Consider the following 13,430-nt stretch of genomic DNA (forward strand, 5'->3'; position numbering starts at 1 on the left):
CTATTTCCGGTCTACGAGCTATTTACGGATGTTTACGTTAGTTTTCCGTCAATTTAACCCGTTAAGCTGTTTGACTTCCGGTAAGTGGACTTCAAAATAAAGAGTCACGTAGCGGCTTAATCCCGTTATATTATACCTCTATGCTTAATCCTTGTAGAACGTATCGGGAACATACTGCATGTTGTACAAATAATAAAAGATAATAAAAGTGGCCAATAATTATGTGTGTAAAACAATTTCACAAGCCAGCTGCTGTTTGTCATTCTTAGATTTTAACATTCATACATTTGCTTATTTATCATCATAATGAAAAATATTGCATTTACAATTTCCATTTACAATGCTTTGACAGTGATATAGAGAGAGATATGTCTCTCCAAGGCAGAACTTGAGATATTTGTTTTAGAACTGCATACAGCAGTAGTAGGTTTAACTTTGAGGTAGTAGTAGGTATAGTATAGTCTAAATTATGGCTTTTATCAGACTTGTAAAATGTTTTAAAAGTGTCATAAACACATAATTCTTCCATTATAAGCCTTGGAATCAGACTACTGCACAAGTAAAATGGTAAGGCATTGTCTTCTCCTTTCATTACAGTCCAGAATTCCTCCACACACAAGGGACAAATGTTTGAGTTGAAACTCACATATTCAAGAATGTCAAACATCAGCTTGTTGACAAAAAAATATTTAAAACATTTGTAGAATGTCTTATACTGAGCCAGGAGCCCCACGCTGTTACACCAAACTGCCTGACAGTGGTTGACAAATGAACTATTAGAAACTATTAGAAAGATGCACTCAGTAAGCCTACATCTCCACCAGCAGACATGCCCTAATAATAGTGACTAGAAAATAGCACCCTTAGGGCATGTTGTGGAAATGAAATATTTCCTCTGTGAGAAAATTAAGAATTGCTACCAAATATCTTTTAGTAGATTTATTTGATACAACAGATGACAATAATATAAAGTAATGAAATGAATAAATAAATAAAATAAAGTATAATGAAAAATTGACCGTGTCCGGTTGCCTGATCTGAAAGTTGGTGAAGCTTAGATACAGATTTCTACAAGGATGCAAATTGTTATATTTCTGAGGACTGACATTTGATTTGTCTGAAAAATACAGTGATTCTCTCTCAGCTGTGTTTCATACTGATATAGCCTACTTGATGCCATGCTTTAATTAGGACTCTGATGCTTAAATGATATGAGATGCATCATATCTCCTGCTCACGTACTGTAGTTACATGTCCTCACTCACACACACAAAATCTAACCCCCAAGGATACAAAAAGGAACAAACCGATCTGAATCTAATACAGCATTTTGGCTAAAGAGTTCTCTCACTCAGTTCATCTCAACAATGCTCTCAGAACAGAATACAGTCATATAAGAATAGCCTGAGCTGAAATATCATGAACAGTAAATTAATTATATATCAATAATCAAACAGGAATATGAATTGTATTTCCATTTCAGGGCGTATTGCTCCTATCTGCCTTAAACAGTGTTTCCTTGTAAGTATGGAAACTGTATGGGGTGAAAAGAGTATTGTATGGAAATATTTACTCGTCTGGTATCATTTATATCTACTTTCCCTATCTGCTTACTGTTTTAAACATTTACTCTGTGAAAAATAGCAGATCTATTCAACTACTCACAACACCCATTATGAGCTTGTTAGATCGGCTAATTTCACTAGTTTGGGAGACAGTCTTTTGGGTCACAAGCTAAAAAGGTATTGGTTGGTTCCCCTGTTTATGACCTTTAACCACTTAAACACCATGTGATTGATCAGAGTCCCTCGGGCTCTATACTAGTGTCTGTTCTGTATTTTGTTATTGTGGGGAAAGCTTCTGAAAATAGCAGATTGACAAGCTCACAACACAACATCGTGGTTGCTGGGGTTTAAGTGTTTAACTTAAAATCATCATGGGTTCAGTAAAGTCAAGCTCCAGCCGGGTATTGTTGACCTATCAGGCAGAGGATGCTTACAGTTGGTACTTCTCCTATTCCTTAGCGACAGCCCCTAGCAACCAAGAGCACTAACATCCTGTAACACAGTTTTTTGCGATACATTTGCTTTGTACATGAGACTGTCTAAGTATTTTTCTTCTCAGATGGTAGAATTATTTTTGTCAACGTGAATTTCCACCACAGAAACCTAAAAGGAAAGTAGATAGTAACAAAATAGTTGTTAATCAACTATACACTCTTATTTTGAAATCCACCGGGCGGAAGCTCAATGCTTACTTTGTTTCACGAGTGTGTAGTAAGCTCTAGCAAAGCAAAGCAAAGCAAAGCAAAGCTCTATGGTAGTAACAGACGGAGCACTGGTACGGGAGTTTTTAAGCATGTGTAGTCTGTTGAGTTTAGTGTCACTAACGGTAAAGTAAACGTAAATTTGCCTGCGTAGTAACGTAAACTTTTCATTTAGTCCTCCTTTTGTGTTTCAGTGTTAACTTTTGTGACGAGTGACAACAAGTGAAGTGACAAGCGTGAGTGACAAGCTAATATGTTGACGGTTAATGTTTCTTTTCATTCAGCGTTACTTTCTACGTCATACCTCTATTCTGTCCTATAGTAGTACATAACGCTGTAGCAATTAATTAACAAATAGGCGGAAGCTTAGCCCATTAGAACAATTGAAGCTCCCCTGCCTTCTTTGTAAGTTAAAATAAGGTATAGCCTTAAATGGCAATTAAGGATACGGAAATCGAGTGACTGAACGAGTTAAGACCAAGACGTCTGCTTTTTTGTTAGAACCTCAATGCTACAATGTCTAAAAAGAAGAAGACTAAGACATATTCTCCAAATGACAATGGCGAAGAGGTAAGAATTAACGTTCACTTAAATTGCACTGCTTTTTTTAAATTTTGGTTATAACATGATTATATGAAGCTGCCTTAAAGCTATCATGTAACATGAAGCTGAAGAGTATGTGTAATGTTTTGCAGTCTTCCAACGAGGAACATGGTGAAAGAAAACACAAGAGTTCTTCGAGGAAGCATCATAGCTACAGTAGTGACAGGAGTTCTTCGAAGAAAAATCATAGCTGCAGTTGTGACAGGAGTTCTTCGAAGAAGCATCATAGCCACAGTTGTGACAGGAGTTCTTCGAAGAAGCATTATAGCCACAGTTGTGACAGGTAAAGTACAGTATATACTTTGAGCATGAGCTGATTCCTCTAATAGGAGGTCAATGAAAATGAAGGTCATGTCATGATATTACAAAATTGTATCTCAATCTTTGTATTCATAGTTGTCCAAAGTGACATTTTAATGCCTATGACTATCAATTCAATCTGCTCTACTACACATAGATCAACGAAGAGTCAGGACGAATGCAGCACTTCCAACAGCAAAGATGTTTACCAAAGTGGTCGGCACATCAAAAAAGCTGTCTACAAGCTGCCAAAAGATATCACCCATGAGACCCAAACGTCAGACAAGAGGTCTGGGGAAAAGGTGGAGGGAAAAACTCCCTCACTGGCTATAGAACCGAAGGAGAAGGGACATAAGCGGCCGGTGCAGGACAGGGAAGAGGTTAAAAAGGCCGCAAAGCATCCTTACCCCACATCCAGTCACACTACATCAGATAAGCACTCAGATGGATCACGGCGTCTCACATCAAAACAAAGGAATGTCACAGAAGTGCATTCGACAGCCAAGCCCTTACAATCTCAGTTGCCCCCTAAGAAAGAAGTGAGTGTAGACTTCTTCAGTCGGTTTATATGCTTCTACAGAATTATATACATATATATATATATATATATATACATATATATACATATATATATATATATATATATATATATATATATATATATATACACACACACACACACACACACACACACACACACACACACACACACACACACACACACACACACACACACACACACACACACACATTTGTGTGATATGTGTAATATGTAAAATAATGTGCAGACCAAAGTGGAGACTTAGTTTTTTGTAATGCCCATTTCTTGTTTTAATATGATTCATAATGTGTTGCAGAGTGTACATGATGGAACATCAAAACAAAGGAATATCACACAAGTTTCTTCGACAGCCAAGCCCTTACAATCTCAGGTTCCCCCTAAGAAAGAAGTGAGTGTAGACTTCTTCAGTCGGTTTGTATGCTTCTACAGAATGCGATATATATATATATATATATATATATATATATATATATATATATATATATATATATATATATATATATATATATATATATACACACACACATACATATATATATATATATATATATATATATATATATATATATATATATATATATATATATATATATATATATATATATATATATATATATATACATACACACACACACACACACACACACACACACACACACACACACACACACACACACACACATTTGTGTGTAATGTGTAAAATAATGTGCAAACCAAAGTAGAGACTGTTTATTGTAATGCTACAGTAAGTAATGCCCATTTCTTGTTTTAATATAATTCATAATGTGTTGCAGAGTGTACATGATGGAACATCAAAACAAAGCAATGTCACACAAGTGCCTTCGACAGCCAAGCCCTTACAATCTCAGGTGCCCCCTAAGAAAGAAGTGAGTGTAGACTTCTTCAGTCGGTTTATATGCTTCTACAGAATGCTATATATACAAATTTGTGTGTGATATGTGTAATATGTAAAATAATGTGCAGACCAAAGTGGAGACTGTTTATTGTAATGCTACATGAAGTAATGCCCATTTCTTGTTTTAATATGATTCATAATGTTTTGCAGAGTGTACATGGTGGAACATCAAAACAAAGGAATGTCACACAAGTGCCTTCGATAGCCAAGCCCTTACAATCTCCGGTGCCCCCTAAGAAAGAAGTGAGTGTAGACGTCTTCAGTCGGTTTATATGCTTCTGCAGAATTACATATGTATGTATGTATGTATGTATGTAGCACGCACGCACGCACGCACGCACGCACGCACGCACACACAAATGTGTGCGTGATATGTGTAATATGTAAAATAATGCGCAGACCAAAGTAGAGAGTGTTTTTTGTAATGCTACAGTAAGTAATACCCATTTCTTGTTTTAATATGACTCATAATGTGTTGCAGAGTATACATGATGGAACATCAAATCAAAGGAATGTCACAAAAGTGCCTTCGACAGCCAAGCCCTTACAATCTCAGGTGCCCCCTAAGAAAGAAGTGAGTGCCATCAGAATAGGCACACCAGGGACCACTTGTGGACCATGTGTGGAGGCCCCAAACTTGGTAGGTGCTCTTAGACGACCAATTACATGATTGCTTAAGCCCCGCCCCCTCTGTGTTCCTATTGGTTCGGCTTTAAAAAGCCATAACTCCAGTTCCCAGCATGCTAAAGGCTGGGAAAATGCCCATTTCTTGTTTTAATATGATTCATAATGTGTTGCAGAGTGTACATGATGGAACATCAAAACAAAGGAATGTCACTCAAGTTTCTTCGACAGCCAAGCCCTTACAATCTCAGGTGCCCCCTGAGAAAGAAGTGAGTGTAGACTTCTTCAGTCGGTTTATATGCTTCTACAGAATGTATGTATGTATATATGTATGTATGTATGTATGTATATGTATATATTAAAAGTATTCAAAAGCGCTTCTGACAAAACCTCCCAACTCCATTGGATCCTCAAACTGTCGGTCAAAACACCCAACTCCACCCCCTCTCCTCTGCGTGCTGCAGTTCCACACAGTGCAGTGTGCACACAGAGGACAGGACAGAGCTGCTGCGGAGCGGCAGATAAACAATCTCTAACAAGGCAGGGGTTTCCTCCCCGTAGTCTGTTAAAACTATGCAGTGTACCTGTTTATCAAACTTAGCACTGACGCTAATGTTATGGAAACAAGTAATTCTATTTCTAAAATCTATGAAGTCTTTTCTGAGGAGAGCAATGTGACAAGAAATGAGTTCATATAGCATTACTCTCGCTAGTTCTACTGAAACTGCAACTCTGTGAACCCCTCTTTGCAGAAGTTATTGTAATAATATTTAAAGTCCTGCTTATTATTGTAGGCCTATATAATAAATGTCATGAAGTATCAGGGCATTAATTCACACGTTTTGATGCATTGTGAGCTTGGAGATCCATTGTCAGCTTAGCCCCATTTGGAACCTCTCCCTCCGCAGCGATTGGAGCTATTGTCAGCTGTTCTTATCAATGATGGACAAAACTCCTAACTCCACTTGAGCTGGATTTGGGTAAATTGGTGATAATATAATGACACATGCAAGTATCTGACAATATATAAAGTCACAATACCAACTTTGATGAGGCAGTATTGCTTTGTTTTAAAAATATCAGTTTTTCTTCATTTCCTGAAAAAAATATATTTTGTTTTTTCATTAAGTATATATATATATATATATATATATATATATATTATATATACACACACACACACACACACACACACACACACACACACACACACACACACACACACACACACACTTGTGTGTAATATGTAAAATTATGTGCAGACCAAAGTGGTAAGTAATGCCCATTTCTTGTTTTAATATGGTAAATATGATTCATAATTTCCTGAAAAAAATATATTTTGTTTTTTCATTAAGTATATATATATATATATATATATATATATATTATATATACACACACACACACACACACACACACACACACACACACACACACACACACTTGTGTGTAATATGTAAAATTATGTGCAGACCAAAGTGGTAAGTAATGCCCATTTCTTGTTTTAATATGGTAAATATGATTCATAATGTGTTGCAGAGTGTACATGATGGAACATCAAAACAAAGGAATGTCACAGAAGTTTCTTCGACAGCCAAGCCCTTACAATCTCAGGTGCCCCCTAAGAAAGAAGTGAGTGTGGACTTCAGTCAGTTTATATGCGTCTACAGAATGCTATACTGTATATACTGTATATATTAGGGCTGTCAGAACTAATTTCCTGATTCGAATAGGATTTGAATGTGAAAATAATTAATTACATTGGAATGCTAAAATTGCCATCTGAATGTAGTATTAAAAAAGAAATCTGATCACGCTGAGACACACCACGTTGGTTCAGCCCTTAAAGTTTCCCCCCTTAAACTTCACTTGAAAGTTACATTTAAGAAACTTGAATAAATGGCAACAGCGAAAGTTTTTATGTAACACTGTCCGTCTGTATTTAATGTAGAAGAGCTCTTCTCTGCTTCTCTCTGTCTGTCGCACAGCCGTGCCTTCATAAACATGCAGTTGAGCTGTGGCTCCGCTAACTAGGAAAATCTTGAGTCTGAAATACTCAGTTAAAGTTACCGTGACGCAGAACCAAATATGAGGAGAGAATACGGAGTTAAATACATTGGTTTATTCAAAGAATGCATTCTGACCCATTCAGAGTAAAGCAACAGTTTACATACAGTCAGTAAGTCACTCCCCTCAAGGGAGGGAGAGAGAGCTTGGTACATCAGAGAAAGGGGCCCTGTGATCTTTCCGTACCAGGCACCTGGAAAGCGTAAGGCTGCAATATGATCTCATCTCATCTTGATAAACACAGTTTAGGTTTAAGGTCATACTGACACAGAGTTACACTATTGGAAAACTCAAATAAGATAATGAACTATATGAACTGTATCTATAACTACGAGACAATTCTTTAATAACACTCCAAACCAGCGGTGTCATGGTGATTTTTTTTTACTGGCAGGACGGTGTTTTAATGACGTCACGCTCGCGCGTGGCACGCGCACACCGCGCGCATTTTATTTTACCTTAAATTAGGAAACATGTTTGTATAGGAAATGTTTTTTAGCTTAGTTTTTGTCTTTTTAAACTAATAAAAATTCAAGGAATGCCGTGAATTATAGAGCTGAAACTAAAAGCTTTGAACGAGTATCTTTCTCTTCTTCGACGGTGGCTGAGGCATTGCTGCGTGCAGATAGGATACTGGGAGCAGCCCTACTGAAGCCAACATGCTGTGTTGTTACCGTGTAGCCTATAGAAGCGAGGTGTGAGGAATCTGACCAAACATTTTCACACTCACTTGTAAACCTGTTATGCAAAGTAGCCATTTGGGTACTTGGCTCGTGAATCTACGGGGGGGGGGGCCGTTCTAGCGTGCACGTGCGTGAACGTGCGTGCACTGTACCGTGCCGTACCTTGCGCGTGAAAAAATCACTGGCCACACGCCGTCCTACTCCGTGTGGCCTACATGACACCACTGCTCCAAACGTACAAATGATAAAAATAACAGATGAAATTCTATTTATCAGTGTGCGTGTATATCTATCTATCGACCTATCTACCGATCTCTCTCTCTCTATATATATATATATTTATCTGTGTGTGTGTGTGTGTATGTGTGTGTGTGTGTGTGTGTGTGTGTCCTATATTAAAATTGCTTAGGGGTTCAACCGACGGTGGGTCAACGGTGGACGGTTCGTCGACGGTGGGTGGGTGGCCGTCACAAACGTAACATGCAGACCTGCGAGGCGCACCGTTGCTCCGATCCGAATCAAACTTGGCACCAACACTGGTCAGGGGTCTGCCATCAAAACAGCCACACCAGGGACCACGTGTGAACCATGTGTGGAGGCCACAAACTTGGTAGGTGCTCTTTATATATATATATATATATATATATATATATATATATATATATATATGTACAAATGTGTGTGTAATATGTAAAATAATGTGCAGACCAAAGTGGATTTTTTTGTAATGCTACAGTAAGTAATGCCCATTTCTTGTTTTAATGTGACTCATAATGTGTTGCAGAGTGTACATGATGGAACATCAAATCAAAGGAATGTCACACAAGTTCCTTCGACAGCCAAGCTCTTACAATCTCAGGTGCCCCCTAAGAAAGAAGTGAGTGCCATCAGAACACCAGGGACCACGTGTGGACCATATCTGGAGACCCCAAACTTGGTAGGTGCTCTTAAAAAAAGAATATATATATATATATATATATATATATATTAATGCTGCGTTAACGGCGGTAATTCATTTAGTTAAAATATTTGACGCATTTAACGCATGCGCAGAATGGCCTGCCCCTAGCTCTGATCCATAGAGTTAGAAGGAGAACGCTATGTTACTTTCCAGCTGTTGCCCGCATACCCCCCGTAGTGCAGCAGCTGCAGCCTCTCATCTTAAGTAAAAATAAAAAATATACTTTTGCTACTCACCAAAACAAAGACGGTTTTAAGATGTTGAAAGCCCACTTTCCTTAGTGGGAACACTGAGCCCCCCACCTTATGTCTAAAATACACTTTTTGGCCAGAAAAGAAAATATTTCGCCAGAAGGAAGAAATGTTGTCAATAGAAAAGTTCCATTGAGCAGATCTGTAAAGGGCGCAGTGGAGTAACTACATTCTTTTTCGTTCAGGTGAAATATTTTCTACCAAAAAGTGCATTTTAGACGTGGGGAGCTCCTGGCTGCCAAGGACGACTTATGACGTCTTTTTTTAGTTTTTTCACACAGAACCAGAGATAACGCGATCCGAAGATTTACTGCTCCATTCACTTCCTGGTTAAGTTATTACTTAAAAATTCAGTATCTCGGCTCCTGTGATTTTTTTTTTAATGTATGTATTTTTGGCTGAGACATTTATTATATATATATATTATATATATATATATATGTGTGTGTGTGTGTGTGTGTGTGTGTGTATATATATATATATATATATATATATATATATATATATACACACACACACACACACACACACACACACACACACACACACACACACACACACACACACACACACACACACACACATTTGTGTGTAATATGTAAAATAATGTGCAGACCAAAGTGGAGACACCTTTTTGTAATACTACAGTAAGTAATGCCCATTTCCTTTTTTAATATGACTCATAATGTGTTGCAGAGTGTACATGATGGAACATCAAATCAATGGAATGTGCCTTCGACAGCCAAGCCCTTACAATCTCAGGTGCCCCCTAAGAAAGAAGTGAGTGCCATCAAAATAGTCTCACCAGGAACCACGTGTGGACCATGTGTGGAGGCCCCAAACTTGGTAGGTGCTCTTAGATGACCAATTACAGGCTGTTATTGCTTATACACATACACATTTTTGTGATATGTAAAATAATATGCAGACCAAAGTGGAGACTGTTTTTTGTAATGCTACAGTATAATGCCCATTTCTTGTTTTAACATGACTCTTAATGTGTTGCAGAGTATACATGATGGAACACAGGTCTATGACAATGACATTGAAGTAAGTATGATTGTCCTTAGCACTTCGTATTATTCTTAAATGTTTCCCAATTTTCAATGACCCTTGACATCAAGTGAATGAAATCAGTTTGAGGAAGTTGTTATTGGTGAATGAGTTCCCTGCCACCTACTGTATGATAATGCAATATTATGGAACTAGCTTTGGTTTAACGAAGGCCTCAGTGATAGTCTGAAGGCAGTAAAAGTTTCAATGAGAGAAGCAGTGCATGCACGTCCACTGTGTCCAGGTGCAGGACAAGGAAGCGATCAACAAAAATAACTGTTCCTGAGTTCGCAATAAACTGTGGGAGCATATTTAGCAGTGTGCAGACTTTATTTTATTTTGGACAAAGTTGCATTGTCTTTGTTTTTCCACTGATTTAATGTTATTTAATTAAAGGGATTATTTTGTATCTATTTATCGATTAGTCACCCCACGGAGACTTGAATTCATGGATATATTTAGTTTTTGTCGCATTCCTAAGCCAATAATTTGATGACCAGGTAGGCAGCGGTTCCGGTATAGGAAACACAAAGGAGACCGGAACAGCAAATTATTGGCTTAGGAATGCGACAAAAACAATGAAATATCCATGAATTCCAGTCTCCATGGGGTAACTAATCGATAGAAAAAAAGTCACCTTGGGGGTGAACTATCCCTTTAAGCAGTAATACATAACATGAGAGGGAGTGCTATACTGTGAGATAATGGCACTGGTATGCTGTAGTCATGGGCATGAGGATAGAGGCTGAGTGTCGCCGATCAGTAGACCAGTGCAATAATGTATAGCATGACGATTAATGTATTATTGCTATTATATCGCACTTTCATTATTCATGTTAATTCCAGCTCTGCGTACATAGCTGGAAGCTGTTTGTAGGTTACAGATAATGTAAAGAAGTCCTAGTTATTAGCCACTTAACCCCTATATACTTCGTTGACCAGGGTCCCTCAGGGGTCCATATTTGGGACCCTCCTTTTTTCCCTCTACACCAAATCTGTTAGCTGAAATAGCCGATCTACAAACTCCCAACGTGTTGCACTGCAAGCTTGCTAATTTCATCAAATGTCAGCCTATTAATAGTAAAACCTTGTACAATATATTGTAGATGCAGGTGGTTGAGGAGCTGCATGAGGCTCGCTCTAAGGACAGCCTGGCGTTGAAGAACAGCTATGGAGAACTCACCTCTATGGCTCTATCTACAGACCCATCAGTGGAGGTTGCCACAGGGGGGCCTGGTGAGTTTTACCGTTATCAAATGACACCTGATAATAATTGAACCACTTAACCCATTAAGACTTGAGGCAGATTCTACATATGCCTTCTAAATCAGTAGTTCTCACACTTGCAAGATTTTTCTAAAATGTTCAAAAATAGCAGATATACAAGCTCGCAGCACAGCATCAAGTGACGTACAGTGAGCTTGTATATCCATAGACATATAAAGGTAGACGCCTCCTTCGGCGCTGAAGCGTTCGTATCTCGGGCGCGCTTCCTTGTTCCGCAGGGCTAGCCTTCCACTTCCTTCCGCTTCAGCAGGGCAAGCTGGAAACTTCCATGTGCGTCACAGAAGGGGGCGTTCGGTAGGCCAGTCAGAGGCAGGTGGGGCGGGTCTTTTCTTAAGAGGCAGCCGTGCAGCAACCAGTCAGTTAGACGCGCTGTGATTGGCCAGTAGTCAACGCGATGTGATTGGCCAGTAGTCAAACAGCCCTGCGGAAGAGCCTTGTATTGAGATACCAGTCGCTCCAATGAACTGCAGAGGCCAATGAGGTTTCTATATCTATGTGTATATCTAGGTAAAAAAGTGTGCCTAGAGGTGTAAACCATCCCACACGCTAACATGTTTTGTCCTATGCTTCCCTTCCTGAGATATGAACCATATTTATGCACCTGGACCTTGATTGTGACCTTGACCTTTGACCCTTTAAACCCAAAAGTGAATATTCAGTTTGGGGCAGCCTAATGTAAATTCGGCTAAGTTATTTTGCCATCAGACATGACTGAATTACTATACTCTGCCACACATTGCACGGGGTAATTAGCATAATTTGATTTCACCAATTGTATGTTTTTGTTTGGTGCCACTCTTGTTGCGTAGAAAAAAAAAGTTGTACATCAGAGCAGCATCATGATCAGTTAGTCAGGTAGTCAGTTGGCCAAGTGTGGAAACATGCAGTTGCTAATTGAGATTATGAAAAACAGAAACACGTATTTGCCTTTCATTCTCTGTGCATTTTTGTTCTTAGCGTGATTGTTACATAATAGGATTTGACTTTTAATATAAACTGTCATGCCATGCAGGAATTAATTCAGCATGATTTTATGTTTCTTTTCCCTTAAAGGACTGCCACGATGTAGGATAATCATTGCTTTGGACACAAATATTCTCCTCAGTCACCTGGATTTTGTGAAGAAGATCATGTCTCATGGCCTTGGAGGTGCATAGATCAATTTATGGATTATCTATTTATGGTTTTCCTACCTATAGTTTCAGTTCTCTCAGTGATGTTTTGAGACTCAAAACTAATGTCATTATATACAATCAACTATCTATATATATATATATATATTTAAAAAAAATATATATAATCAATTAAATAGATTATTTCGATTAACTGTTTGCACCCCTATTTGGGGGTTAGTCATCGTTGTAGAGTGTTTATTTTGAGTTGAGAGTGGCTTTGTATGTGCCCTCTGAACCCTGCTGCTGCCATTAGTGTTTGGAATGGAGACCAGTCAACAGTTGTTTCTGTCAGCTTACCTGTTGTAGTGTAAGCTTATCTATTATTAGTGCAACATGCCTACATATAGAATATGACCATTTAAGGTTTAGCAGTACAGAAATAGTTTGTGATTTTGTCACATGTGAGATTTGGTTTTAATTGTATTTTGTCCTCAGTGCATTTTCAGAAAATCCACAGCAACCTTTGTCTCATGTTGTGGAATGCAGAGTTGAAACAAAGATAGGGCTCGCAACTCACTTTTATGCTCCAAGGTTTTATTCAAACAAACAGCAGATACGACGTTTCGACCCTTTCGGTCACAGCAGAAACGCTGTATCTGCTGTTTGTTTGAATAAAGCCTTGGAGCATAAAAGTGAGTTGCAAGCCCTATCTTTGTTTCATAATCACTGTTCTTACAGTTAA

At 38.4% G+C, this 13,430-nt stretch overlaps 1 protein-coding gene across 3 annotated transcripts in view; it reads left to right on the forward strand.

Annotated features, from left to right (window-relative positions):
- Nucleotides 1-2,315: 2,315 nt before the first annotated feature.
- Nucleotides 2,316-13,430, forward strand: part of swt1 (SWT1 RNA endoribonuclease homolog) — a 40,870-nt gene continuing 29,755 nt past the window's right edge. Inside the window, exons 1-16 of one of the 3 annotated variants that reach the window (XM_084065702.1) lie at nt 2,316-2,671; nt 2,768-2,836; nt 2,962-3,152; nt 3,327-3,708; nt 4,027-4,119; nt 4,526-4,618; nt 4,798-4,890; nt 5,129-5,287; nt 5,448-5,540; nt 6,811-6,903; nt 8,431-8,631; nt 8,806-8,958; nt 9,930-10,079; nt 10,242-10,283; nt 11,393-11,522; nt 12,627-12,722. In XM_084065702.1, the coding sequence (XP_083921828.1) occupies nt 2,783-2,836; nt 2,962-3,152; nt 3,327-3,708; nt 4,027-4,119; nt 4,526-4,618; nt 4,798-4,890; nt 5,129-5,287; nt 5,448-5,540; nt 6,811-6,903; nt 8,431-8,631; nt 8,806-8,958; nt 9,930-10,079; nt 10,242-10,283; nt 11,393-11,522; nt 12,627-12,722 (2,023 nt within the window). In that variant the 5' untranslated portion in view covers nt 2,316-2,671; nt 2,768-2,782. Of the gene's footprint in view, nt 2,837-2,961; nt 3,153-3,326; nt 3,709-4,026; nt 4,120-4,525; nt 4,619-4,797; nt 4,891-5,128; nt 5,288-5,447; nt 5,541-6,810; nt 6,904-8,430; nt 8,632-8,805; nt 8,959-9,929; nt 10,080-10,241; nt 10,284-11,392; nt 11,523-12,626; nt 12,723-13,430 lie in introns of all 3 variants that reach the window. The other 2 variants (XM_084065703.1, XM_084065704.1) reach the window with 2 other exon arrangements.

Source organism: Gymnoscopelus microlampas, assembly GCF_963454915.1.
Source record: "Gymnoscopelus microlampas genome assembly, chromosome: 9".
NCBI classification, from domain to species: Eukaryota; Metazoa; Chordata; class Actinopteri; order Myctophiformes; family Myctophidae; genus Gymnoscopelus; species Gymnoscopelus microlampas.